We start from the raw sequence: 27843 nt of genomic DNA, 5'->3' as shown, positions 1-27843 counted from the left end.
GGTTCGATAAAGACGGCGATGACTCTCTCATATCGGCCAGACAAATGTTATGCAATTAGAATCAGCCGAGAAATCCGCTCGGAGCCTGCGGTGCGATTGCTTTCTACAGTGTGTCTGTGTGCAGGTGTGGGTGTGTGTGCGTTTGCACTAAGAAATTATGAAGACGCTTTGATATTTAATAGGAAAAAACTATCCACACTCGACACAGCTCCCACGTTCAATTGTTTTCCGTACCAGCGAATAATGTGCTGTCACGTAGGAAATGCGTTTCAATGTCTTGTTTTTTCGCTGGATATATTTCGCCAAAATTTATTGTCAACTTCAGGGAGACAAACGTGAACTTTATAGCTTACACACACACACACACACACACATGTATATGTATACCTAGCTCTGGCCCATATATACCGTGCTCGATGCACTGGAGGTTCATAATCGTGATTCATGAAACAATCATGTTACATGCATCCCAGTAAAACTTCATGGAAACTCGGCCCAACCTATAGCTACATCGTGTGTGTGTACGAGCTTGCTGACGAGTTACTGCAGAAAGACCAAATAGTGAAGTTGATATAATCAAAAGTTATAAAAGGAGAATCTTCTTGACATTTCACGAACGAACAGTTTGCCGGTCGCTTTTGGGTCTAAATTTTTACCTCTGGGATCGCTGCTTCTTTTAGACTGTGCCACTCTTGGCAGAGACTTGAACAATCTCGTGTATAGCTTTCGGTGCAGGTGCTTCATTCCCACGCATAATCATCGGTTATTTATGCCACCATTTCTCAAATCGAGTAGAGTTTCACGAAATTTAAAACCCGTGGACGAAAAAAGTCGAGATTGAATAGTAAAAACGCCGTCAGTCCATTAATATCTTAAATCATCGACCCCGAAAAAATACATAAAATTCTAAATGCCATAAAACTTCACGGCGTACTAACATTGCATAATTAATAAATGTATACTACATAATACTTTTATGATTTTATTAGAGTCAAAAAGGCGAAAGCGGATGTGTGTCAACTCGCTGAGTGGACATAAAAGTTTACTTGGCAACAGCTTGTAGACCCAAGAAAAACAAAAGACAAAATGGCTAAGCGCAAAAATGACGTACAGGTCCCGGCCGAAGAAAGTGATTTATTGGTTATCAGGCCATTGTAAATATAATGTCAATTGACTTTTAATTTGTATTTGGAAAATTCACGGGTGTTTTTATTACATTACTTTTCAGGGGAGCCGGACAAGAAGTTGGTCGATCATGTATCATGCTCGAATTCAAGGGCAAGAAAATCATGGTAAACAAACGTGTTTTTGTTGTACAGAGTTTAATCTTAATTGAATGTGGGCATTTTATTGATTATGTTTTTGATTTTCTAGCTGGATTGTGGAATTCATCCAGGTTTATCGGGAATGGATGCACTGCCTTTTGTTGATTTGATTGAAGCAGATCAAATTGACTTGTTACTCATTTCACAGTGAGTTTTGGTTTTGTTTTCTAAAGTTTTATTGTTAATAGTTAAATAATTAATATGCAATTGTATTTTTCAATAGTTTCCATTTGGATCACTGTGGGGCACTTCCATGGTTTTTACAGAAAACAACATTTAAGGGACGGTGCTTCATGACACATGCCACAAAAGCAATTTACCGTTGGCTGCTCTCTGATTATATTAAAGTAAGAAAAAAAGGCATTTGAGTTTTAGTCAATGCAGTGCTCACAAGTAATATTTCCAACAGGTCAGCAACATTTCCACCGATCAAATGCTCTACACAGAGGCAGATCTGGAGGCATCCATGGAAAAGATTGAAGTTATCAACTTTCACGAAGAGAAGGATGTTGGTGGAGTTCGTTTCTGGGCTTACAACGCAGGCCATGTTCTTGGTGCCGCTATGTTCATGATTGAAATTGCCGGCGTGAAAGTGCTTTACACTGGGGACTTTTCCCGACAGGAAGACAGACATTTGATGGCCGCTGAGATTCCTACTGTTCGACCCGATATCCTAATCACCGTGAGTTAGGCTTGAAGTATTTCAACGCGAAATATGACCATGCGATAATCTGTTTTATTCTCGAAGGAATCCACTTACGGAACTCACATCCACGAGAAGCGCGAAGATCGAGAAAGCCGTTTCACAGGTCTGATCCACGAAATTGTCAATAGAGGTGGCAGATGTCTGATCCCGGTCTTTGCACTGGGTCGAGCACAGGAATTGCTTCTTATTCTAGGTATTTAAGCGCCTCGGAAGTAATTTTTTGCATAAGAAAACTTCCTATCAGTTTTAATTGGCTTTTAGATGAATATTGGAGCCTGCATCCCGAACTTCACGAGATTCCCATCTACTATGCCTCGTCGCTTGCACAAAAGTGTATGGCCGTGTACCAGGTACTAATCAAATTCAAAATCTCGCAGCGATCGCATCAAACTTTAATTGGTTCTCTATTCTTGCAGACTTATATCAATGCCATGAACGACAAAATTCGGCGGCAGATTGCCATCAATAATCCTTTCATCTTCAAGCACATCTCTAGTCTCAAGGTACAATAATATTTGAAATAACCTGTTATAAAATTATTCTTTATTCAACGCAATGTATTGTCATTCCCCAGGGTATCGATCAGTTCGAAGACGTTGGCCCTTGTGTAATTATGGCCTCTCCCGGTATGATGCAGAGTGGTCTATCTCGCGAACTCTTCGAAGCTTGGTGCACAGATCCTAAAAACGGTTGCATCATCGCAGGTCAGTGGAAAGAAATGTTTTAAATGTTATTATTGGTTGTTCATGTTTATTTTTGTTGTCGTAAAAGGGTACTGTGTTGAAGGAACATTGGCAAAACATGTTTTGTCAGAACCGGAAGATATTACCAGCATGGCCGGCCAGAAGCTACCAATGAAGCTTTCAGTGGACTACATTTCATTCTCCGCTCACACTGACTACCAACAGACCAGTGAATTTATTCGTTTGCTGAAGCCACCTCATGTCGTTTTGGTTCACGGCGAGGCCAACGAGATGAACCGACTCAAAGCGGCGCTCATCCGAGAGTATGAACATGATCCAGACACTCAAATTCGTATATACAATCCACGTAACACTGCAGCAGTAGAACTCCATTTCAAGGGCGAAAAAACGGCCAAAGTAATTTAAAAAATCGTAAAAGCCATTCACCCAATGAATTTTATTCTAACGCCTTGTTGTCTAGGTGATGGGATCTCTGGCGTTTGAAAAACCAGTCGAAGGCCAAATCATTTCTGGTGTCTTGGTCAAACGAAACTTCAAATACCAAATTGTGGCGCCGTCGGATATTTCGAGTAACAACAATTTTGATTCAAGTCTTAATTTCTTTAACTTTAGTACCCAATTTTTTTGAATTGCAGAATACACAGACATGACTGTAAGCAGCGTAACTCAAAGGATGGGCATCCACTACAGCGGGAATCTGCAAACGTTACAAGCTGTCCTGTCCCACGTTTCGCCTGACGTCGAAGTTATCGAGAGCGACAAAGGACTAAAAACATTTCGCCTTTTCTCTACCATTGATGTCATTGTTGATAAAACTCTGGTTACATTAGAAGTACGCATCTTAATGATTTTTGAAGATCACTTCTTTAATGTTTAACATTTGATTTGTTTAGTGGGCGGCTGATTCTGTGAACGACATGTTCGCTGACGCAGTGCTTTCAGCTATCTTAAAGTGCGAATCTCTTCAAGGTTCGAGGACGATTGTGCTACCCACGACTGTTGATCATGCCCGCTTCAAGGTACTAAATTTTATTTGTTTGAGAATAATATCGGTCTAAACGTGTGAATTTATATAGGAATGCTTGATAGAAATGCTTCAAGATATGTTTGGGGATGATGCGGTTCCTAAAATGTTCAAAGGAGATAAATTCATTGTTACCGTTGACGGAAAAAGAGCTAATATAGATCTCACAGCATTGGTAATGTTTAGAATTACCGTTTTCTTATAAAAATCTAAATTTTTTTATTAAAGGAGGTGGAATGTCCTGAAGATGTTGGATTTCAACAAGTGGTTCAAACGGCTGTACTTAAATTATATCAGTCTTTGGCACCAAAAGCAGAAAAAGTAAAATAACTTGTATTGATATTTAATAATGGAAGAATAAACAACTGCTAAAGTATTTTTATGATCCATCCATATATTTTTTGCATTGTTACTGGGTTGTGATTTTTAAAAATCAAAGTCTTCGCACTAATATTGCCCCGCACGAAGTTACAACCGATTAATTCATGCCCTCGAGAAGAAGAGCTATTCCTTGACCACCACCAATACAAGCTGATCCGATGGCATATTTCAGTTTGCGACGTCTAATGATAAAAGTAAAATAATTAGCGTATGGTTCAACGCATCAAAGAGAATTAATTACCCCAATTCGTGAACCAAATGCGCGGTAATGCGCGAGCCGGAAGCTCCAAGAGGATGACCAAGGGCGATGGCACCACCATTGACGTTAAGGACTTCAGGATCCAAATCTAGTTCACGTTGGCAAGCAATAGTCTGAGCCGCGAAGGCTTCGTTGATTTCAACTGCACCAATATCCTTCAGCTGCAAATTAGCTTTAGCCAATACTTTACGAATGGCAGGTGCTGGTCCGATTCCCATGATAGTGGGTTCAACACCAGCAATACCGTAACCAACCTACAAATAAAAAAATTTATGATGTATTCATTAACAGTGTAAAGATTTTGTTTTACCAAACGAGCCAATGGCGTCAGATTATGAAGTTTGCATGCTTCTTCGCTGGCCAATATGATGGCTCCAGCACCATCACAAATGCCTGATGCTGTACCAGCAGTAACAGTTCCATTTTTCTTGAAGACGGGAGGCAGCTAGTTTAAGTATCAGAAATTAGATAAGGAAACATTGGAATCATATCTTTTATGGAGTTGTAGTACCTTGGCCAACATTTCCATGGTAGTTTGCACGCGCGGATGTTCATCAGTGTCAAAAGAAACAGGTTTCTTTTTAATTTCCAAAGAAACAGGAGCCAATTCAGCTGTAAAATAAAAAAAAGATAAAATCATTTATGTATACATTCTGAGATATGCAAATTTTAATTACCTTTGAAATTTCCATTTTCATGAGCAGCTTTCCAATTCAACTGAGATCTGAGAGCAAACTTGTCAACCTCTTCTCGTGTGATGTTATATTTCTCAGCTAAATTCTCAGCAGTAATTCCCATCTAGAAATAATTGCAACAATGAAAAACCGATAAGAAACAAACAAACAAAAGGAAATATAATTACAGGGGTCTTGCAATGGAAATCAGTTAGGGCAGCCCACATCATGTCTTCCAACTTAATGTCAACTCCAAGTTTGGTTCCAAAGCGAATACCTCTAAAAAAAAAAAGAAAATAAAGTCAAAAAGAAAATTCACAAAATATTCTTTTTAAATGAATTAAATAAATTTTATTTATATTCTTTTTAGATTAAGAAGTCAAACTTTCTAACCTAACAGCATAGGGAGCTTGGCTCATGGAATCTGAACCACCAGCCAAAACAATTTGAGAATCTCCCATCAAAATATCCTATAATTCCAAAAGCAATTGAATTAATTCCTGTCATTTTTATGGTGTGGAATTATTTGTGTTACATGTGCGCCATTAATAACTGACTGGAATCCAGAGCCACACAGACGGTTGACTAGAAATAATTTTTTTTTTTTGTTAAAAATGTGTAAATGCTATTTTTAAAATATGTAGATTTTACCTGTCAATGCTGGGGTAGGAATAGGAATGCCACATCGAAGTGAAACATGTCTAGAAATGTAGGGTGCATCCACTGAAGAGCAACTCAAGACATTTCCAATAATAACGGAATCTACAAGCTCTGGATTGACTTTGGCGGCAGAGAGTGCAGCCTTGGCAGCAATTTCTTGCAAATCAACGCAAGTCTTGCCGGCCAATTTTCCTCCAAAAGTACCGAACGGAGTTCTCTTGGCACCGACGATGAAGATTCCGCGTGTTAATGAAGCCATTCTGAACAAAAATTAGGCTGAGAACGGAAGATAGCAGATTGAACGTAGATACCTTATAAAGGGTTGACCGACTATGAAAGCAGAGTATTCGATTCTACTTTGATAACGTCTTTTACGTCTTATATACTACTGAGTGTAAGACGTATATGGTAAATAAGGTAAACGAGTACGAGATATCGTAGCAGACTGGCGTTGACCTATTTCTATTTGGCACAAAGTTGTAGCTAAGTTGTAATTCATAATTTTGAAATTTCACGAAACAGAAAAATTCATTAACACAAAACTGAAATTTTAAAATTCCAATTACAAATCCAAACTAATCTTCAAAAATTACGTTTTTTTTTAAATAAATGGTTGTGGTCTGACAACCGTCTCTCCTAAATGAAGGCGGAGCTTGTGCAAAACAGTCGATAATTTTTTTAGAAACAATCAGACAAGATACACATGGCTGCTCTAAGGGAAGTTTTGAATTTCAACTCCAAGTGTTTTCGGGGGGTAAATATTTCCATTTACGTTTTATTACAAATTCTACGAAATTAATAATGTTATATAATTTAGGTTAGATCTTATTTTTGTTCTTCTCCCGCTTTTCAATATTCATCTCTTAGTCCCAACAATGCAAGTTCAAATGTTCAGAAATTGGATTTTGAGGAGAGCGATACGAAGCGGATGAGCAAAGCAATGAAATCATACATGGAGCGTGCAAAAATTCATGGTAAACATTTAAATTATTGCTAAATAGAATTTTGTTTATCTCTGAATTTGTTAGATAATTTCATCAAGGAGCAATTACACCAGTATAATATTGGGAAACGACATTTGGCAAACATGATGGGAAAAGACCCTGAATTCTTCACTCAGCATGATGTTAATGTAATATCATTACTCAAAATATCTTTTGAAATTTTTAATGAAAAAAAACTTTGCAATAACTTGCATGTCATCTACATTTAGGAGGCTATCAGGTATTTGTTTCCATCTGGGCTGTATGACCCACGAGCAAGACCAATGATGAAACATCCTGATGAAATTTACCCCAAACGGAAAGCAGCAGAATTTGATATGAATGGCAGACCTTTTCACAGCTTATTCTACACATCAAAACCAAATTATTACAACCTTCTGCATGTAATATACCCCTTAGATCATTATCCTGTGTGAAACTGATATGATTTGTTTTCTCCCATTCACCAGGATTTAGCAGTCAAATTTAAGCAGCTTGATAACCATGAAGATAAAATGATATATAGAGGAATTCAAGATCAGCAGGCTAGTGAATTGTAAGTGAAATTATCTTACAAACTTTTTGACCTTACTAATATTTGGTATCATACAAAATGCTGATTAAAGTTAATTCTTTCAATTCAATTTCCTTCTTAATAAATAGGTTTCTGTTTGGAACTGACTGGGTATCAAAGGAAAGTCTTGAGAGTGTTCTTCTTGAGAGTTTAACTGATTCACAGGTAAGGCATATTTCATGAGAAATACTTACGCCAGAAAGTTTATTCTTTTTATTCTTGGTATAGTATTCTAACTTGATTAAAACGATGGAACGCTTCGCTCAACACCGGTATGCCGTTAGGGAAAAAAACTTCATTATGCAGTTTCGACATCAACTAGCTGCGCAAACTGAAATTCAAAAAATCCCTGAGGTAAGATAAACTGTGAGTAAGCTGTATTATTTTGTAAAATAAATAATGATTTCCTGTTGCAGTTGACGCGTGATGAATCAAATCGTCCGTTTACTACGTTCAGTGCTCGGCGGAAGAGATCTAACGCTTTTGTGAAGGTAATTGGCGAGGGTACCGGACTTATAAGTATTAACGGAGAAGACATTCTTTACTTTAAACGAAAGCAAGATAAAGAGCAGGTGATAATTCTTATTTCCCTCATATGGTTCTCACCAAAATAATTAAATGACATTTTTATTTTAAGATAATTTTCCCGCTAGAATTCTGCAATATGTTAGGGAAAGTGGATGTCGTGGCCACTTGCGAAGGCGTTGGAATGTCGGGAAGAGTGGGCTCCATCCGACTTGCAATAGCCATGTGTCTGAGGTGTTTCGTGGACGCAGAAACTATAGAACGCATGCGTTTAGGTAAGACGAAAACTATTGCCTGTTTGCAAAATTTACTTAATTTCATACTTCTATGAGCAGCTGGATTACTTTCATATGATCCACGCGAACGTGAAAGGAAAAAGCCTGGACAACCTGGTGCCCGTGAAAAATTCACTTGGAAAAAACGATAGTCAGCATTTAAATCTTACACATGAGTAAATACAAATTAATTCATTTATTTCTACATTTTCACCGGTTATAAACATGAAGTAGAACTAAGTAACAATTTTTTAACATAGGGAATTCAGGTATTTGATACAGATTTTGATCGAATAATTAATTTCTTACTTTAAATAGCTAGCTTCTGTATACTTGTACGATCTTTTTCACACTGGCCTTTTTCGAACCACCAGGAATGAATATTTGAATAGGAATGCGAAGGTAATGAATCATTATTCAGCATGCTACACAGTGTGCACCAGCCTTGATTAGTGCGCGGTAACAAGGAAAGACCAGGAGGCGTTTTACGCCAATCAAAATAGCGCAAGTATGCACTATCGTTACGGGCCAGAAATTTGAGGTATTTAACAAGATGGTGAACTGTTGAGAAAATGCGTAAGTATCGGTATTAATTTTTAAACTGAAATGAAAAAACTTACCCGATGAGAAATCACGAACATCAATGTAAGAGTTCTTGGGCGCCAAGGCATGATAATTTGCGCCACCATAAACAACTGGTACGACATTGAATAGGAGGGCGTTGTAAAATTTTTCTGAAACACAACAGTAAATCGTAACATAGCAAATTTAAAACATTTCACATTTTTAGTAGTACCTGTTACATAGTCTTTACATATTGAGTTTTCGAAAGCAAGGTAGAATTTGTAATCTCGTTCCAACATCTTATCTGAAATTTAATCAATAAAAAATAAGACGAAAATTATGATGAGTAAATGTGTTAGAATCGAAGCTATATTTACAGCATTCAATGTGATCTGAATGTGAACATGTTAAATTTCCACAAGTTCCGTATACGTCTACTTCGATGTATTTTTGAAGTTCTAAAACATATTTTTCACGCCCGCTTGTCGTAAAGCAGTTTGAAACAAACCAGGCTGCCAACTTTTTCTTCCGACGTACATTGTGCTTTAGTTTATTGCGATTAAATGTTGTGTTCCATATTTGTAATTCAAGAGCAGACCCTGTAGTTGTTTCTACAACAGGATAGGGTGTGTAGATATCAGAATCCATTCTGTAAAAATGACATTTTAAATAATTAATAATTATTCATAAGTAGGTTTCAAATATTTTATCTTCACCTAAAAGTCATTGTCCAATTGAAAACATTACTGAGATCATACAAAATATTTGGAGTGTGTAAGGGAGATTCCTGAAGATAAAAAATCCATCGTTGGCGAACGGAACGACGAGTAGGCATATCATTCAAGTCCAAGTCTCTTAATATTGATTTATGTTTTGTTTTATATTTAATAGTTGAATGATTTGGAATCAACCAAATTCATTATTCCTTACCTTATATGGAAAATTATGGCATCACTTACATCAAGGAAATTTCGGTTATTTGTTGAACAACAGGCAAACACTGTGCACTGTTTAAAGGGCTTATTTCCTAATCCAACATAGAAATCATCTGTTTCAAAAAACTTAGTCCAGAAAAGCACAAGTTGTTTTCCTGAACAATTTTTCTGGCAAAATTTGTTAGTCAGTTTTTTTTTATTGGCATTATAATAGGAGAACCATGTTTGTAATCTGTGATGGCTTACCTTAATTGTTTCATATTCGCTTAAATCATGGGAATGGAATATGGGTGTGTTAAAAACGAAAAATGTCAAGATCAATATACACAACAAAGTTGCGAATAAAGCTATCCTTTTTTGGCTCACTGTGTTAAATAGATTCTAGAAAGAAAAACAATTATGTAGGTTTGTAGCCACTAGGAAGTAAGACTTTATTTATAAAATAGATCTCTTACATTCGACATATTTTAAGATTCATTGATGTTTATTGATGCTTTCTCACTCCACACTCATTATATCTAGTTAATTCATTTCCTTTTTTTAAAACTCTTAAAAAATCGCCTTGTGTTCTAAGAGACAACTGCGAATTTGACACCAATAAGTGCTTAGCAGACAAAAAAGACCTTTTTAAAAAAATGCCCCCTTAAAATGGGTGTAACCTGGTGTAACAAAATCGATGCCGATTGGTCCAAAAAGAAAAAAGTTTAAAACGTTGCATTATGCCATAAAGGAATAAAACAATAAGTAATATTCATGATTTATAAAAACGGAATAATCTTAGTCATAATATTGGTTGTAGTATTTTCCATTACGTGACTAAATATACGTAAAATCCAAACGGTGGTCCAAAGCTCAAAGGTCACGGTAGACAACAAATGTGAAATCTATCATTTCATCTAATTATTTCCGGTTCTGTCAGGTACAAGAGAGTCACAGAAAAATGATAAAAGTTACCAATTTTCTGTAGTGCATGCCTGCATGGTATATCCTGATCCTGTTAGTAACAATCCTCGAATTTTTTTTTCGTTACGTTTCCTTCTCAATGCCAAATGGATTCCCACACTGAGTTAAGAAAGTGCAATATACTGCGCATTTGCACGAAGAATTCGTGATAAGCATCTTGAAATTCATGAATTCATACTTGTTTTCAGTTTTTACTAAATGAATTGGCAAACGATTCACGTATCCATGGTTATCTTTATAAATAAGTTTAAGTAATAATTAAATTTTTAAATTTTTACAAGCACATTAATTTTACAATCAAATTAATCAAAATTTAATTGATGAAAGATTTAAAAAGGGCGCGTGCTTGCAACCACATCTATCGGATGTTAGATGCAACATGGATTACGTGAGAAACAACAACAGAGAGGCAACGTTGCCATTTAAGTCGAACGGCCCGCCACCTGGTAGCAAAAGTCGTAAGTTCCGCCATATTGCAAAAGTTGGAAAATCTTAAATGGCGTCGTTCTCCGATGTCCTCAGCCCGAGCTAGTTTTACTAGCGATTGCCAACCATTTTTTCCCGCTGCCCGCAAAAAAACTGTTGTGAACTTCATACAGCGGACTGCGTAGAGTGACTTCTAATCTCCTTCTATTGGTTAGGCAGTTGTTGAAAATTTTGATTCTTTTTTCTCGTTCACCTCCCTATCGAAAGAACATACAGGCCCAAATGGCGTTAGCCATCAGAATCACTGACGGGATTACAGTGTGAAAAACTAGTCACAAGAACGTTTTTCCACTTACACCCGTCCTTTTTCTACCCTCCCATCAACAAGAGTCTACACTCATCTCTTATATATTGAAACAATATACAAAATTCTTAAAAGAGATTTCTGAATCTTGAGGTTGTGTCGAGTGTCAAGTGTCTTCGACTGTGTCAGGTGTGTCTTCTGTGTGCACTGTGTGCAGACTGTAGTTTACAGCTATGTTCTTGGCGTGAGTCAAATTATCATTACAATTTTAAAAATGAGCGGACGGCCGCGCACCACCTCATTTGCTGACAAGACATCTTTAAATCCTTCATTTGGTATGAGCAGTTTCACTCGTCCATTGTCTTCCATAATTTGTACTCACCTGTCATCATTTTCACTTTTCACTCTCTTCTCCAATGCAATCTTTTAGGTAAAGATGGGAGCAAGGTCACCACAGTGGTGGCAACCCCTGGACAGGGACCTGATAGAGCTCAAGAAGTGGCTTACACAGATGCTAAAGTAATAGGAAATGGCAGTTTTGGTGTTGTCTACCAAGCCAAACTATGTGAGACCGGTGAACTTGTGGCCATCAAAAAAGTTCTTCAAGATAAGCGGTTCAAAGTAAATTACAGATTATGACTATGACTTGTACCTGTGTTCATAACTGATGACTTTGTCTTCTTTGTTCTTTCAAGAATCGCGAGCTGCAGATTATGCGGCGCCTGGAACACTGCAACATCGTCAAGTTGAAATACTTTTTCTATTCCAGCGGAGAAAAGGCAAGTTTTTGTGATGATTAAAGCTATTGTTCTTGTTTCAAGTGTCTAACAATATGATCTACTTTCTCTTGTTTTGATACTTCAGAAAGATGAGGTGTTTCTCAATTTGGTTTTGGAGTTTATACCCGAGACCGTTTACAAAGTAGCACGTCACTATAGCAAATCCAAACAGACTATTCCTATAAGTTTTATCAAACTATACATGTATCAACTCTTTCGGAGTCTGGCTTACATTCATTCGTTGGGAATCTGTCACCGGGACATCAAGCCACAGAATCTGTTGCTCGATCCCGAGTCTGGTGTACTGAAGCTCTGCGATTTCGGAAGTGCTAAGCATTTGGTCCAGGGTGAGCCCAATGTCTCTTACATTTGCTCACGTTATTATCGGGCACCCGAACTCATTTTCGGAGCCACCGACTACACCACGAATATAGGTAACAAATAAAATAACTTTCGATCTTTACTCAATGAACTGCTTTTAACATGTCGGCATTGTTGTATTGATCAGATGTTTGGAGCGCTGGGTGCGTTTTGGCTGAGTTGCTTTTGGGCCAGCCAATCTTCCCGGGCGACTCTGGGGTCGACCAGTTGGTGGAGATTATCAAAGTCTTGGGCACACCCACCCGAGAACAGATCCGTGAAATGAATCCAAACTACACCGAGTTCAAGTTTCCTCAGATCAAAGCACACCCATGGCAGAAGGTAAATTTTTTTCAACTACCTTAATTAATCTACAAATCTTGATATTTCTTTTTCTCTATCTCTTTTGCTTGCGATTTTTCTTTAAGTGTGTTTTTCCTTTCGCACCGTTTCTCGAAAGTTGTTCACATTTCGCAATCTTAACTGGAATGGGTGGCGTTGAAATACCTTTGAAGAAAAGCTCTCTTCCAGTTATGCTATACTTACATATCGTGTTGCTTTTGAGGAAGTTGGTGGAAGTTAGGAAAGGTCCTTGTCCTCCTCGAATATTTTGACTCGTATTTGTTTCCTTCCTAATGAGCGTCTGCCAGTTTGCCAGTAGAAACTGGATGGGCAAAAAGAATCTAGCCAACCATTTTTTTTCTTTTGTTTTGACAGATCGATGATGATGGCATCGATCCCTCGGTTTTATGTACGTACTACTAGCAAGTAGTAGGGCAGCGTTTTCTTTGCAATGATAGTCGCAACATTACATTAAAGGGTTTGTTGTTTGGCTTATGCGCAGGCTAGTGAAACTATGCACATACCACACACCATTGATTTTGTTCATATTGACATCGAGCAATTATCGGCCATTTTCTTCATCCTTTTCTTCTTTTCTATACTTTCGGAGTTTTTGTGTTGTGTTTTTTTATTCTCTTCCAGGGGGATTTGACAGGTTTCCACGATGTGGATTTTTTTTTTGTTACTCAAGACTGATGGTAATTCCCTGGGTTCACCTGTTCACGGAGCTTCCTCCTTTTTTTTTGTACGATTTCATTTTCCCTGCACGTGGCAATGAAGACCCTCTTTTTCTGTATGGGGTCTGACCTTTAAATACCAAATCGTCGTTAAATCAAAATGTTGCTGACGACAATCTCTTTTTTTTTTTTTTTTTTTTTTTTTTTAAATATATTTTTTCTCCCCTTTTATATCGACAGTCGATGCTCGAGAAAATTACTGTGAGTCGGGCTGAAGCTAAACCTGTGGTTAAGTTTCGCGTAAGTAGAATCCTGTCTCTTTCGCCTTAACGTCCCTCCTGTTAAACCCCCTCCGAGCCTCCCCTGCTGACACGAGTAGGATAGGAAACACACACAAAAAAATAACTATCGATCGCTTGTGTTGTGTGCGTTGGCTGCTAGCCCTCCCTCTCTGCCGACACACACACACACAGTCAAATGAGCGAATGCCTGGTGCATGAAGACTAGCGTGTTCACCATACGTGTGCACCATGTTCCATCCGTTTTTTTTTTTTTGTTCCACGATCCATTGGAGAGATCCAAATTTTTATTTCATTTTCAATTTATTTTCTCCAAAAATTAAGGGTTTTCAAACAACGCTAAACACAAAAAAAAAATCTAATCATGAAAATGTACTGCAAAAATTTCTAAAAATTTTAAAATGTCCGGCGTTAATAGACGTGACGCTGATTTTTAGTGATCTCACCAATCGGTTCATAAATTTGAATTTATGTTTTCGTCAGGTCTTCCGTGCTCGGACGCCATTGGAAGCGATCGATTTAGTCTCGCGTCTCTTGGAATACACCCCCTCGGCGCGCATCTCGCCTTTAGAGGCGTGCGCTCACACCTTTTTCGAAGAACTTAGGGATCCTCATACGAGGTTACCCAACGGGCGAGAATTGCCCGTCCTCTTCAACTTTACTGAACATGGTAACAGCATTAAGAAAACCTAACGGGTCTTTGAAAACATTTTGTGCGATTTCTAATTATTGTTGTCTTGTTTCTCCTTTTTCGTATTCGCCTACATGGTGATGCATTACAGAACTGAAGATTCAACCGGCCCTGAACGCAGTGCTAATTCCGCCCCACATGCGAGGCGCTAGCGGCCTGATGGGCGTCATGAACGCCACATCTCCCTCTCAAGATTCTTCAGCCACTGGGTCTCCTAATTCGGCTGGTGGAGCGGAAGGATCTTCTGCAGCAGGAGCTTCGGGGGCCGCAGGGGGTCACATTCATTCACCTCCTGATGTCTGCTCTTCGACCGGTGAGACTCTTGGAGCCGTCGGAACTGCATAGAAGAATCGAATCCACGAAAAAAGAAGAAGAAGAAAAAAACTAAAAGAAAAGAATTTAACCACCACCCAATCGTCTCCTCCTATATGCATGGCAGAAACAGGAGCTGAACCAAGGAAGAAAGGGGATAACTTTTTTTTTCTTTTTTTGAATTAAATGGAAGTTTTTAAAAGCTAGAAGTCTTAATTATCGATTGCAACCGCTGCCATGGAAACATTCATTAAGCGTTAAACGAAAAAAACGAAACAAGAGGAAAAAAGGGTGGGTGACGGGAAGAAAAAGAAAAACTCTCCCCCATTAAGGAATGAAGGACTAGACTCTTTTTTGAAACCTCCCAACAGCAACAGCTAAAGAATTGTAATTTGTAACAAGAAGCAAAACTTAGATTTTCAGGACATAGTCTCTTGTGAGCGCGGGAAATATATTCCTTTTCGGATTCATCGCCGGAGCTACGTCCCAGATAACACGGTCCGGTTACCTTGGTTTAGGTTCTGGATCGCGGACGTCCCTCCCATGGTTTATTTCCCACATCATTTGTTTGTTTTTTTTTTTTCCTTCTCGACTCCCCTTATACCAAATCGACGGATTAGCAGAGGATGTGTAGTTTATTGCGAGTCCCTCTGCAAGCAAAAATGGAAGCAAAAAAAAACAAAAAAAAGACAAAAAAGAAAATTTCACGTGTTGTAGATCGTGTCGTCCTTACCCCCCCCCCCTCTCTCTCCCTTCCCAACGACACTCCATCCTCTTTCCCTCCGTTTGTTGTACTGTACAGGAAGAAAACAAAATCACCTGCTCGAAAGCCACCAGGTGGACTGATGCGCGGACAATTTCTCCGCTTCACCTCGTCCTTCCTCAAGAAAATCTCTCATCACCCCCATTTTAGGAGGAGGGCGGTTTCATAACAACCCTCTCACAACACACACACAACAAGCTGCTGTTGCCAATTAATTTGACAAAATATCCCTTTTCGTTCACACTAGCCCCGATTTTTCCTCTTTATTCATTTCGTCGACAGCGTGCTCATACCGTGTGTGCACTACGATGCTGCTCCTTTACATCCCTCCTATCATGGCTCTTAAAAAAAAACGTATATTTCTTCTTTCGAAACGTTCAAAACTCGGAACTTTATAGACACCTTTTTTTTCTCTCTCTCTCTATCCCGCTGCTGCCCTCCCTCTCTCTCCTCGTCTGGCGTAACTGAGTGAAGCTGTGCTATATGTCTCACGTGTATGTCCCTATCCCTGATTCTCGTTTATTCTCTTTCATTCTGGCTATCTCTCTTTTCCCTTTCTTTCTCTTTCTCTCTCTGATAGGTTTCGTTTCTTATTCATTCACATCCCTCCCCCACAGCGTCATGCCGAGTTAATTTTTTTTTTTTATGATTTTAAAATGCAATTTCAGTTCTGAGTAGGTCAATATTATTACATACAAAAGAAAAACAAAAAATAAAACAATTGTTTCAGTATCAGTTGTATAGCCACTACCTACTTGTGCGTGTGCTGCTGGGAAAAAAAAGACAAAAGAGGTGGGAGGAAAAAATGTTAAAAAATTTAAATTTAAAAGGAAAAAAAAAAAAAAGAGTTTAGGGTCAGGCTTTTCTTCATTCTACCTTTTCTTGTGTTGAATTGATCGACGACGACAAAGTTATAATATGATGATGATTGCACACCCTCTTATTACCCTATTACCCTATATCCTCTTTCTACCGTATAAGGAAAATCCCGTTGACTCTTTTTCTCTCATGTCCTCGCCCTTGTTGACGTTTCCATGTTCTCGAAATGGAGAAATTTTTGCAAAACCTCCCTCTCCCCATTCTGCCCCTTTTCCCGAATATCCCAACCCGTTCTTTCCGCGCTATAGAAAAGTGGCGATTAAAGGAATGCGAGAGACGTGTCTACAACAACAGTTAATTAATTGCATTGGTGTTTATGTCGCATGGCTGTATGATGAATACAAAAGCTTATAAATACACTCGCGTGTACTGCCCGAAAACAAAATGTGAGGCTACTATTTGAGGTCATGGGCTCCATCAATCAAGTGTTTCATAATTATGTATGCAGATGGTGACTTTTAGCCAAGGACAGCGTAATGAATAATGAGGTAACTTTTGGCAATGGATATTTCTTTGGATTTCGTAATTTTTTTCTTTTCTCAATCGTTGGAGTTAATCTAGGAACAAACAACAAACCAAATGGAAATTGCACGGCGTGCGTCACCCTTCAAATGGCGAGCTAATATTTGGCACGTATTACGGACATTTGATCGGACCTTGATTAAGATGAAAACATTGTTCAATCTGATAACGTCTTCAAAATTCATAGCAGCGCTTCAACGCAGTCGAGACGAATGGTCACAAGTATTCAGGGACGAGAATCACTGAGACGCATTACGCACCGCAATGCGTCGATCGTGACGTGAATCAAGTCGACGCTCACGCGCAGAATGCGCTTGCAAGACTGGCTCTATTTTTGTCGTTCGGACACTTGAAAACTAAATCCACTACCTCATTACCGGAATGACTTACCTAAATTTAGATGGTGAACGTGAGGCAAGTCACGGTCCCGGACCGTGGGACGAAACCAAATCTGCAAGTAAAAACAAGTTCACCTGAAAGCTTTCCAGTTGCCACTTCGAATTAGCCTGACATTTATTATTCCGTCATTTATATTATATGGACTGCGACATTATAAGAAGAAAATACGCCATCTTTGCAATCAAGGAAAGGAAATTGTATTGGACATTATCTAATTAAAAAATTATGGTTGTAAATTTGAATCAGGTTTAACTTTCATTTCAGGAGCGCAGGATCGAGGATTACGGCTGGATGGGCAGACCTTGGAATGAAGAAGAAAATAGAATGGCGTTATTAACTCGACCATCGTGATTATGTGAGTATAAATTTTTCAAAGTAAGAAATGTGTCGATGAACGTGATGCGTATGTCGCATTGCGTCAATCGTGATGTGAACGTTCACACGCATGAGAGAGACTGGCTTTATTTGATTCATCCAGTCATTTGCAGCATAAAGTTCATCGTTCCCGCATGACTTACCTAAATCTAGCTGGTCGGAGAAGGTGATCGTCGTCACGGGCTCGAATAGAGACCATACCAGAATCTGCAAGTAAAAATGGGTTTAGCTGAGATCTTTCCAGTTTGTTGCTTCTTGTCAATCCCGCCGGGTAAAGAAAAAGAATGCAAGAGAAAAAAGAATCACGTACGGTGTTGTCTCCACGATTGAGCAACGGCGCGGGAATGTAAAGAGTTTTCGTTGGACCGATACCCGAATAACGACCGATGTTGAATCCATTGACAAAAACGACCCCTCGATTACCATCGCCCCATCCGACCGTTGTGATGAATGTGTCGGTAGGATCACCGGAAATGCTCAGAGTAGCTTTAGTTAGTGTGGGGCTGTTGGCAGTTGATGGCGGAGCTGGAGAGTTGTTCCAGTTTTTCAAACTTTGAATGCCAATTTCGTTTGATTAACATGGAATGAAACTTAACGCGAATAACTTCCGTTTTCTTTTACCTTCGAACCCAAACCGATGTAAATTCTAGTGGGAACATAGTCCATCCGACGACTTCTTCGTTGTCCAATAAAACAGGTCCCTCCGGTAATCCGCGTTTCTGATAGAAATAACTCGGTGGTCCAAAATTATTCCTAAAAATTGTTTGAAGTTAAACTTCTTAAAATAATTGATTAGAATTTATTGTGTACCTTGCCATATTTTCTACTAGCAAATCTACCACGTAGGTCGCATCACCTTTGTCAGCATTAAAATCAAATGTTCGATTCCTGATAGAATATTTGTACGCACTTAAGAATAAATCAGAGTTTTTGTTTTACTTAAGTTAATTTACGGTAGGGGCCAAAAGCCGAAATCATTCAATTGTGCGTCGTTTTTCCAATCAGAAGTCAAACGTTGTTGATCCAACATTAAAACAGCCAAATCTCTAACGTGTCCGATGGTCTGAATGGTGTGACTGCCACCTGTCAAAGTCGCTGAATTTCGATACAAAATGTATCCGTAGCTCTGACCGTTATCGTTATTGATTGGAAGATCTTCCATGGCCAACACGTTATCCGACTGGATCACCAAGTTGCTTGGCTGGATGTAGTTTGCAATTAAAATTAGATTTTCAATTAACTTTTGACATTTTTTATTGTTACCAGTTGAAGAAGAAGATCTTCTAGCGTCAGGTGCTCCGTCGTTTGGATTTCAGGGTAAGCTGTTTTGACACTTTCGACTGGCAAAGCTGGCATGTAGATGTTAGGAACTCTGTTGAACTGAGCAATAAGATCTTTCGCAGCATAATATTTGTCAGTGTAATCGCCTGCTTCGGTCAGTGGTGCATCATAATCTGTAAAAATGAAGTTTAAAATCGTTTTGACTGAAGAACTTTTTAATTTTTAGATTTCGCACCGTAACTACTTATATCCGCTGCGTAAAATGGAAATACCGGAAGCTGATTGGCGCCGTTCATAAACCCGAAACTAGTTCCGCCGATAAACATGTAGAAATTAACTGAACTATTCCTGGTGAAGATGCGTTCCAGAGTGTAGGAAAATTCTTATACCCCACAGAATCACAGATGTACATTAGAATTCTGGATTTGTTATAACGTTATTTTGTTTACCTTCTAAAGATGACCCTCCATGATAGCCTTGTCCCCAGTGATCGAACTATCAGAAGAAAAAAAAAGGTAACTTGACTTTCCTTATCTGCAACTTTAACAAATTTACCCATCCGCTCCAGAATTCGGCAACCATGTATGGTTTATCGGGTTGCAATATGTCGAGTGCGTCAAATTCAGGATCAGCATTATTTTGGAAGTTAGCTGTTTGAAGTTCTCCGGGAACGGCACCTAAATCTCCGTTCTTAGTAGGTGTGTCGGAAGTGAAAAACATTTCGGTAGCTCCTAGCTCAATCATTTTATCTCTTAAATGGATAAGATACTCCGTGTCACGCGGCTCGTCACCCACACCAAAAGCTCCGTATTCGTTCTCTACCTGATGCGATAACAATATTATTCATAGCTTAAATTTATCTCAACATTCGATTAAAAAAAAAAAAATGACAGGTACTCATACTTGAAAGGCGATAATAGGCCCATCTCCTTTTTGGAATTGCAAATTGACCACTCTCGAAAAAACTTGTGTCAAGTAGTCATCTGCTACTTGGAGGTATCCGGGGTAGGAGGTGCGGACTTTCATTTCGGGATCGCGCAACAGCCAACTGGAAAGCGTCCAAAGACGATTGCCAATCAATTCAATTCACATTATTTGAAATTTATTGATAATTACCTTGGCAACCCACCGAAATCCCATTCACTACAAATGTACGGGCCTGGTCGCAAGATGACGAATAGATCTTCCTCCTGAGCCATTTCAACGAAAGCAGTCACATTTAGAAAGGCAGAGAGATCGTTTTGCCCTTCACTAAAATCATAATCTCCTCGACGAGGTTCGTGCAGATTCCAAGGCATGTATCTTTATGTAGTTTTTGATTAGTATCAGATGTTTTGAGACCAAGAACTTTGTGTTACGTTTCGACTGTGTTGGCTCCAACGGCTCGAAGTTTTCTCAGGCGATCGCGCCATTGCGTCGGATGGATGCGAAAATAATGAACTGCTCCGCTGATGATGTGAAATGGTTTTCCATTCAATAAAAATCCATCTTTACTGGCTGGAATGAGTCCTGATGTTCGACCGCCTGCCGTGTAGTAATCGTACCACGTAACATCGTTCTGGGCCAGTGCCAGTAACGGTAGAAGGCATACCTTTAAAGTTAAACGATAAAATGGTAAATCATTAAATTGTAATTACGCTTTTTTTTTTTAAATCTTACAAAAAATCCAGAGAATTTGATCATCTTCGCACTTTGTAGCCGTCTGACCACATACGTTGATATAGCATATATAGTTGTGTGGTTGTGTCTATTTATCGTATCTCTTATCACGATAAGAAAATGGATAAGATGATGGATGGTACGTTATTATTGATCTTAGACAATCATGTTTTGTTGTATAACACAAAATGTTTTAAGGATTTTATGAAGAAAAGTGGAATCGCTTGAATAATTAGAGTCATGTTTTCTCAACCGAATTTTTACGCTCGGATGCAATTAAAACGAAAACGAAGTGAAAGTCGCTTGATTACTAAAAGTGACAAAGCTCATGCGAACGCTCAGAACACAACAGATAATCAATATTTTTGCTTATTACTCAACTGGATGCCCGTTTTACATTATTTCGTCACATTCTAATTGCGAGACATTTAGAGCCTATATTTTTAAGGGGATATGACCGAAAAGTCGGTTCAATTTATTTTGTAATTTAATCTGCATTCCATTTTATTGTGGCAATGATGCCAAGCGAGTTCTATTACGTTTTACAATCTCATAGGGACGAATTCGTAACAGCTGACAATTACCTGATAAACTTTGTCTGCTGTTGTCTATGCAATCTATGTAGCCTACTATCTACTACAGTCTGTCCCTCAGGGATAGGGCTCTGGCCCGCGTTGATCGGGGCGACTTTTTGGTAATCGGGGTGGGTTTACCTTGTTCATCGAGGGATTCACGGTCCGAGCTTGATTGGGTTCTTGCGGGGTGCCAAGCAGGTTCGCCCCGCAGGTCTGACCTGGTTTCGCCCCGCAGGTTGACTAACCACCCCACCCCGCCCCGAGTTAAAAAATTTAAAAACACGGCCCCCAAAAATTGCGTCTTTATTTTACGTCCCGCGGGTTGCCCCGATTAAAGTTGATCGGGCCCGAGCCTGTCCGAAGAGAAATGTTTACGTAAAAACCTTGGGGTTGTCTGCAATGCAGACGTTGTTTTGGCTTGGTAACAGACGTGTGCGTTTCTAAATTCTCGTTTACTTCTACAGATTGACTGTTGATTCATGTTTTGTAAGCCTCTCGATATTAACTGGTATTGAATATTGCCCATCATTCAATTTTATTACCGAAAATGGCGAACTTTGTGGACTATTCTTACTCGTCCTCGGACAGTGGTGAATCTGATTATTCGGGCAAATCTCAGTGTTTAGACTTCTCTTATGCCATGATCAACAGTGAGTCATTGTCTCATAATTTGGAAGCAATCATTTGTGAGAGTGGATCTCACTTGAAAAGGGCAGACTACTATGAATCCATGATTTTGCAACACAACAGGCTGAACACCCCCCCCCCACCCCCCTAGATTCTGTGGCCTTTTTCGTCAACATTAAACTGTTGAATTTATCTGGGAACAACCTTACATTTCATTGCAGATTTAATTCTAATGTTGAAAAATCTTACGTCTCTTATGGCTAAAAATAATTGTTTAGAAGATTATGGCAATCCGAAAAAACCTTGGAATGAAGATTTAAGTTCGTGAGTAGGTCAATATTATTACATACAAAAGAAAAACAAAAAATAAAACAATTGTTTCAGTATCAGTTGTATAGCCACTACCTACTTGTGCGTGTGCTGCTGGGAAAAAAAAGACGAAAGAGGTGGGAGGAAAAAATGTTAAAAAATTTAAATTTAAAAGGAAAAAAAAAAAAGAGTTTAGGGTCAGGCTTTTCTTCATTCTACCTTTTCTTGTGTTGAATTGATCGACGACGACAAAGTTATAATATGATGATGATTGCACATCCTCTTATTACCCTATTACTCTATATCCTCTTTCCCAGTTGCCACTTTGAATTAGCCTGACATTTATTATTCCTTCATTTATATTATATGGACTACGACATTATAAGAAGAAAATACGCCATCTTTGCAATCAAGGAAAGGAAATTGTATTGGACATTATCTAATTGAAAAATTATGGTTGTAAATTTGAATCGGGTTTAACTTTCATTTCAGGAGCGCAGGGTCGAGAATTACGGATGGAGCGGCACACCTTGGAATTAAGAAGAAAAAAGTAAGGTGATATTAACTGCACCGTCGTGATAAAGTGAGTATAAATTTTTCAAAGTAAGAAATGTGTCGATGAACGTGATGCGTATGTCGCATTGCGTCAATCGTGATGTGAACGTTCACACGCATGAGAGAGACTGGCTTTATTTGATTCATCCAGTCATTTGCAGCATAAAGTTCATCGTTCCCGCATGACTTACCTAAATCTAGCTGGTCGGAGAAGGTGATCGTCGTCACGGGCTCGAATAGAGACCATACCAGAATCTGCAAGTAAAAATGGGTTTAGCTGAGATCTTTCCAGTTTGTTGCTTCTTGTCAATCCCGCCGGGTAAAGAAAAAGAATGCAAGAGAAAAAAGAATCACGTACGGTGTTGTCTCCACGATTGAGCAACGGCGCGGGAATGTAAAGAGTTTTCGTTGGACCGATACCCGAATAACGACCGATGTTGAATCCATTGACAAAAACGACCCCTCGATTACCATCGCCCCATCCGACCGTTGTGATGAATGTGTCGGTAGGATCACCGGAAATGCTCAGAGTAGCTTTAGTTAGTGTGGGGCTGTTGGCAGTTGATGGCGGAGCTGGAGAGTTGTTCCAGTTTTTCAAACTTTGAATGCCAATTTCGTTTGATTAACATGGAATGAAACTTAACGCGAATAACTTCCGTTTTCTTTTACCTTCGAACCCAAGCCGATGTAAATTCTAGTGGGAACATAGTCCATCCGACGACTTCTTCGTTGTCCAATAAAACAGGTCCCTCCGGTAATCCGCGTTTCTGATAGAAGTAACTCGGTGGTCCAAAATTATTCCTAAAAATTGTTTGAAGTAAAACTTCTTAAAATAATTGATTAGGATTTATTGAGTACCTTGCCATATTTTCTACTAGCAAATCTACCACGTAGGTCGCATCACCTTTGTCAGCATTAAAATCAAATGTTTGATTCCTGGTGGAATAGTATGTTCAATTAAGAATATAAAACGTTTTTCCAAAAATCTAAATTAATTTACGGAAGGGGCCAGAAACCGAAATCATTCAATTGTGCGTCGTTTTTCCAATCAGAAGTCAAACGTTGTTGATCCAACATTAAAACAGCCAAATCTCTAACGTGTCCGATGGTCTGAATGGTGTGACTGCCACCTGTCAAAGGTGCTGAATTTCGATACAAAATGTATCCGTAGCTCTGACCGTTATCGTTATTGATTGGAAGATCTTCCATGGCCAACACGTTATCCGACTGGATCACCAAGTTGCTTGGCTGGATGTAGTTTGCGACTAAAGTTAGATTTTCAATTAAATTTTGACATTTTTTTATTGTTACCAGTTGAAGAAGAAGATCTTCTAGCGTTAGGTGTTGCGTCGTTTGGATTTCAGGGTATGCTGTTTTGACACTTTCGGCCGGCAAAGCTGGCATATAGATGTTAGGAACTCTGTTGAACTGAGCAATAAGATCTTTCGCAGCATAATATTTGTCAGTGTAATCGCCTGCTTCGGTCAGTGGCCCATCGTAATCTGTAGAAAAAAAAGGTTTAAAATCGTTTTGACTGAAGAACTTTTTAATTTTTAGAATTCGCACCGTAACTGCTGACGTCCGCTGCGTAAAATGGAAATTCCGCAAACTGATTGGCGCCATTCATAAACCCGAAACTAGTTCCGCCGATAAACATGTAGAAATTAACTGAACTATTCCTGGTGAAGATGCGTTCCAGAGTGTAGGAAAAATCTGTTTTCCCATGGATCGACATGTTATTTCATGGATTTATTGTAATACTATTCTGTTTCACCTTCTAAAGACGACCCGTCGTGATATCCTTTTCCCCATTGATCGAACTAACAGAAAAAAAGGTAACTTAATCTTCTTAATCTTCATAACTTTAACAAATTCACCCATCCGCTCCAGAATTCGGTAACCATGTATGGTTTATCAGGTTGCAATATATCGAGTGCGTCAAATTGAGCATCAGCATTATTTTGGAAGTTAGCCGTTTGAAGTTCTCCGGGAACGGCACCTAAATCTCCGTTATTAGTAGGTGTGTCGGAAGTGAAAAACATTTCTGTAGCTCCTAGCGCAATCATTTTATCTCTTAAATGGATCAGATACTCCGTGTCACGCGGCTCGTCACCCACACCAAAAGCTCCGTATTCGTTCTCTACCTGATGCGATAACAATATTATTCACAGCTTAAATTTATCTCAACATTCGATAAAAAAAAATAAATGACAGGTACTCATACTTGAAAGGCGATAATAGGCCCATCTCCTTTTTGGAATTGCAAATTGACCACTCTCGAAAAAACTTGTGTCAAGTAGTCATCTGCTACTTGGAGGTATCCGGGGTAGGAGGTGCGGACTTTCATTTCGGGATCGCGCAACAGCCAACTGGAAAGCGTCCAAAGACGATTGCCAATCAATTCAATTCACATTATTTGAAATTTATTGATGATTACCTTGGCAACCCACCGAAATCCCATTCACTACAAATGTACGGGCCTGGTCGCAAGATGACGAATAGATCTTCCTCCTGAGCCATTTCAACGAAAGCAGTCACATTTAGAAAGGCAGAGAGATCGTTTTGCCCTTCACTAAAATCATAATCTCCTCGACGAGGTTCGTGCAGATTCCAAGGCATGTATCTTTATGTAGTTTTTGATTAGTATCAGATGTTTTGAGACCAAGAACTTTGTGTTACGTTTCGACTGTGTTGGCTCCAACGGCTCGAAGTTTTCTCAGGCGATCGCGCCATTGCGTCGGATGGATGCGAAAATAATGAACTGCTCCGCTGATGATGTGAAATGGTTTTCCATTCAATAAAAATCCATCTTTACTGGCTGGAATGAGTCCTGATGTTCGACCGCCTGCCGTGTAGTAATCGTACCACGTAACATCGTTCTGGGCTAGTGCCAGTAACGGTAGAAGGCATACCTTTAAAGTTAAACGATAAAATGGTAAATCATTAAATTGTAATTACGTTTTTTTTTTAAATCTTACAAAAAATCCAGAGAATTTGATCATCTTCGCACTTTGTAGCCGTCTGACCACATACGTTGATATAGCATATAGTTGTGTCTATTTATCGTATCTCTTATCAGGATAAGCAAATGGATAAGATGATGGTACGTTATTTTTGTTCTTAGACAATCGTTTACTATACAAAACAAAATTTTTAAGGATTTTAAGAAGAAAAAACGATAAAAACGGAATCGCTTGAATTATTTTCATGTTCCCTTAACCGAATACCGTATTTACGCTCGGATGCACTTAAAACAAAGTGAAAGTTGCTTGATTACTAGGAGCGACAAAGCTCATCCGGACTGGAAGCCCCATTTTTTACATTACTTTGCCACATTCTTATTGCGAGACATTTGGAGTCTTTATATTTTGGGGGGAAAATGAATATGACAAAAATGTCGGTTTATTTTATTTTTAAAATTTAATCTGCATTCCATTTTATTGTGGCAATGCCAAACGAGTTCCATTACGTTTTGCAAGCTCATAGTGACGCAGCACAAAATTAAGAGTGCGAATAAGGAAAGCAGCTGACAATCACGTGATAAACTTTGTCTGCAGTCTATCTACTGTCCCTCAGGGAATGTTTACGTAAAAAACCTTGGGTTGTCTGCACTGCAGACGTTGTTTTGGCTTGGTAACAGACGTGTGCGTTTCTAAATTCTCGTTTACTTCTACAGATTGACTGTTGATTCATGTTTTGTAAGCCTCTCGATATTAACTGGTATTGAATATTGCCCATCATTCAATTTTATTACCGAAAATGGCGAACTTTGTGGACTATTCTTACTCGTCCTCGGACAGTGGTGAATCTGATTATTCGGGCAAATCTCAGTGTTTAGACTTCTCTTATGCCATGATCAACAGTGAGTCATTGTCTCATAATTTGGAAGCAATCATTTGTGAGAGTGGATCTCACTTGAAAAGGGCAGACTACTATGAATCCATGATTTTGCAACACAACAGGCTGAACACCCTCCCAGATTCTGTGGCCTTTTTCGTCAACATTAAACTGTTGAATTTATCTGGGAACAACCTTACATTCATTCCAGATTCAATTCTAATGTTGAAAAATCTTACATCTCTTATTGCTAAAAATAATCGTTTAGAAGATGATGGCATTCCCAAAAACCTTGGTATCTGTAAAACCCTTAGAGAAGTCAACTTTAGTGGGAATTGCTTAACTCGGTTTCCTGAACAGCTTCTTGAATTAGATGGTCTGAAATTTCTTTATGTGGGGGGAAACCAAATTTCTGTGATTCCCAACACAATAGGACGTCTTCAAAGGTATATATTTCAATTGTTTTTCTCTAGTTTCTAATTTTTAGATTTTCTTTATGAGCAGGTTGAAGGTCTTGTATTTGGGTGGAAACTGTTTAACAGAGATCCCAGCAGAAGTGGGTCAACTGGCAAGGTTGCAGGCCTTGGTTTTATCTGAAAATCAACTAGAGAACCTCCCCTCAACAATTGTTCAGCTGAAGAAGCTTCGTACCTTGTTGTTGCACAAAAATCAGTTGACCACTTTGCCACCTCAGATTGTGGCTCTGAAAGAACTTATGGAGGTTTGTCCCATGTTGCAATAATGACAAGTTTACACATTCGAATTTCTTAATAATCTTTTTTTATTTTATTTTATTTGTAGTTGAGTCTGAGGGATAACCCATTGGTCGTTCGTTTCGTTCGTGACCTGACTTATAACCCACCTACGTTACTGGAGCTAGCAGGGAGAGTTATCAAATCCAATTGTGTTCCCTATAATACTTGGGAGATTCCACAGCATTTAGCTGCGTATCTCGGAAGTGCACACCAATGCGTCAATCCGAAATGTCAAGGTATGTAAATGTTGACCATTAAATTATACAACAAGTTGATGTTTAATAACATGCTGCTTTGGTTTCAGGAGTCTATTTTGACAGTCGAGTTGAACATGTCAAATTTGTCGATTTTTGTGGCAAGTACCGAATTCCGCTGCTTCAGTATCTGTGTTCACCCAACTGCACCAAAAATCCCGTCTCCGTTGAATGTTGTCCACTTGATTCCGATTCTGACAGCGGACGATTGAAGAAAGTTTTACTGGGTTAATATTTTTTTACAAATTGTTCTGCTTTGTGTACTTCAAATGTCGGTGGTTTTGCCACATTCATACATAATTCTAATTTCA

General features: G+C 38.9%; 8 protein-coding genes across 11 annotated transcripts; 4 read left to right on the top strand and 4 right to left on the bottom strand.

Annotated features, from left to right (window-relative positions):
• The first annotated feature begins 995 nt into the window (after positions 1-995).
• LOC124341068 (cleavage and polyadenylation specificity factor 73-like) lies at positions 996-4135 on the top strand. The gene is made up of 15 exons (XM_046793983.1): positions 996-1154; positions 1229-1292; positions 1375-1472; positions 1549-1672; positions 1735-2007; positions 2074-2224; positions 2293-2381; positions 2448-2534; positions 2606-2735; positions 2803-3131; positions 3196-3304; positions 3371-3567; positions 3629-3754; positions 3812-3934; positions 3988-4135. The coding sequence occupies exons 1-15, from the start codon at positions 1087-1089 to the stop codon at positions 4087-4089; spliced, it is 2070 nt and encodes a 689-aa protein (XP_046649939.1). The 5' UTR covers positions 996-1086; the 3' UTR covers positions 4090-4135.
• LOC124341736 (3-ketoacyl-CoA thiolase, mitochondrial-like) lies at positions 4077-6193 on the bottom strand. The gene is made up of 10 exons (XM_046794671.1): positions 6045-6193; positions 5725-5993; positions 5609-5658; positions 5467-5543; positions 5262-5352; positions 5077-5197; positions 4911-5011; positions 4710-4844; positions 4382-4653; positions 4077-4322 (listed from the first exon to the last, which is right to left on the bottom strand). Exons 2-10 carry the CDS (start codon positions 5990-5992, stop codon positions 4238-4240), a joined length of 1200 nt encoding a protein of 399 aa, XP_046650627.1. The 5' UTR covers position 5993; positions 6045-6193; the 3' UTR covers positions 4077-4237.
• A 148-nt stretch (positions 6194-6341) lies between these two features.
• On the top strand, positions 6342-8289 carry LOC124341768 (28S ribosomal protein S9, mitochondrial-like). Its single transcript, XM_046794708.1, has 10 exons — positions 6342-6487; positions 6551-6707; positions 6762-6865; positions 6947-7120; positions 7187-7272; positions 7380-7455; positions 7519-7644; positions 7707-7862; positions 7928-8090; positions 8151-8289. The coding sequence occupies exons 1-10, from the start codon at positions 6437-6439 to the stop codon at positions 8240-8242; spliced, it is 1185 nt and encodes a 394-aa protein (XP_046650664.1). The 5' UTR covers positions 6342-6436; the 3' UTR covers positions 8243-8289.
• On the bottom strand, positions 8272-10690 carry LOC124341785 (alpha-(1,3)-fucosyltransferase C-like). Of its 4 annotated transcripts, none has more exons than XM_046794746.1 (9): positions 10402-10690; positions 10045-10248; positions 9836-9970; positions 9585-9757; positions 9371-9508; positions 9032-9303; positions 8887-8958; positions 8711-8824; positions 8272-8651 (listed from the first exon to the last, which is right to left on the bottom strand). In XM_046794746.1, the coding sequence occupies exons 2-9, from the start codon at positions 10051-10053 to the stop codon at positions 8401-8403; spliced, it is 1164 nt and encodes a 387-aa protein (XP_046650702.1). In that variant the 5' UTR covers positions 10054-10248; positions 10402-10690; the 3' UTR covers positions 8272-8400. The 4 variants fall into 4 exon arrangements, with proteins under 4 accessions (XP_046650702.1, XP_046650695.1, XP_046650687.1 ...); XM_046794739.1 differs by having other exon boundaries at positions 10045-10485; positions 10544-10690; XM_046794731.1 differs by having other exon boundaries at positions 10045-10473; positions 10544-10690.
• Positions 10691-11010: 320 nt separating this feature from the next.
• LOC124341659 (glycogen synthase kinase-3 beta-like) lies at positions 11011-16237 on the top strand. The gene is made up of 7 exons (XM_046794594.1): positions 11011-11617; positions 11713-11903; positions 11978-12061; positions 12147-12495; positions 12570-12763; positions 14223-14409; positions 14522-16237. Exons 1-7 carry the CDS (start codon positions 11557-11559, stop codon positions 14773-14775), a joined length of 1320 nt encoding a protein of 439 aa, XP_046650550.1. The 5' UTR covers positions 11011-11556; the 3' UTR covers positions 14776-16237.
• A 1242-nt stretch (positions 16238-17479) lies between these two features.
• On the bottom strand, positions 17480-20695 carry LOC124341095 (beta-galactosidase-1-like protein 2). Its single transcript, XM_046794029.1, has 14 exons — positions 20621-20695; positions 20320-20552; positions 20078-20263; positions 19865-20009; positions 19517-19783; positions 19411-19456; positions 19197-19343; positions 18944-19134; positions 18634-18881; positions 18491-18568; positions 18302-18433; positions 17991-18231; positions 17824-17887; positions 17480-17606 (listed from the first exon to the last, which is right to left on the bottom strand). Exons 1-14 carry the CDS (start codon positions 20642-20644, stop codon positions 17587-17589), a joined length of 2022 nt encoding a protein of 673 aa, XP_046649985.1. The 5' UTR covers positions 20645-20695; the 3' UTR covers positions 17480-17586.
• Positions 20696-21584: 889 nt separating this feature from the next.
• LOC124341856 (leucine-rich repeat-containing protein 58-like) lies at positions 21585-27843 on the top strand. Its single transcript, XM_046794808.1, has 5 exons — positions 21585-21945; positions 26649-26969; positions 27028-27244; positions 27325-27514; positions 27583-27843. The coding sequence occupies exons 1-5, from the start codon at positions 21743-21745 to the stop codon at positions 27762-27764; spliced, it is 1113 nt and encodes a 370-aa protein (XP_046650764.1). The 5' UTR covers positions 21585-21742; the 3' UTR covers positions 27765-27843.
• On the bottom strand, positions 22534-25766 carry LOC124341105 (beta-galactosidase-1-like protein 2). Its single transcript, XM_046794040.1, has 14 exons — positions 25665-25766; positions 25366-25598; positions 25124-25309; positions 24911-25055; positions 24564-24830; positions 24461-24506; positions 24253-24399; positions 23998-24188; positions 23687-23934; positions 23545-23622; positions 23356-23487; positions 23045-23285; positions 22878-22941; positions 22534-22660 (listed from the first exon to the last, which is right to left on the bottom strand). Exons 1-14 carry the CDS (start codon positions 25686-25688, stop codon positions 22641-22643), a joined length of 2022 nt encoding a protein of 673 aa, XP_046649996.1. The 5' UTR covers positions 25689-25766; the 3' UTR covers positions 22534-22640.

The sequence above is a fragment of the Daphnia pulicaria genome, chromosome 1 (genome assembly GCF_021234035.1).
Source record: "Daphnia pulicaria isolate SC F1-1A chromosome 1, SC_F0-13Bv2, whole genome shotgun sequence".
Taxonomy (NCBI): Eukaryota; Metazoa; Arthropoda; class Branchiopoda; order Diplostraca; family Daphniidae; genus Daphnia; species Daphnia pulicaria.
Note: the sequence above shows the minus strand (reverse complement) of the source record. Positions and strands in the feature narration are given on the sequence as shown.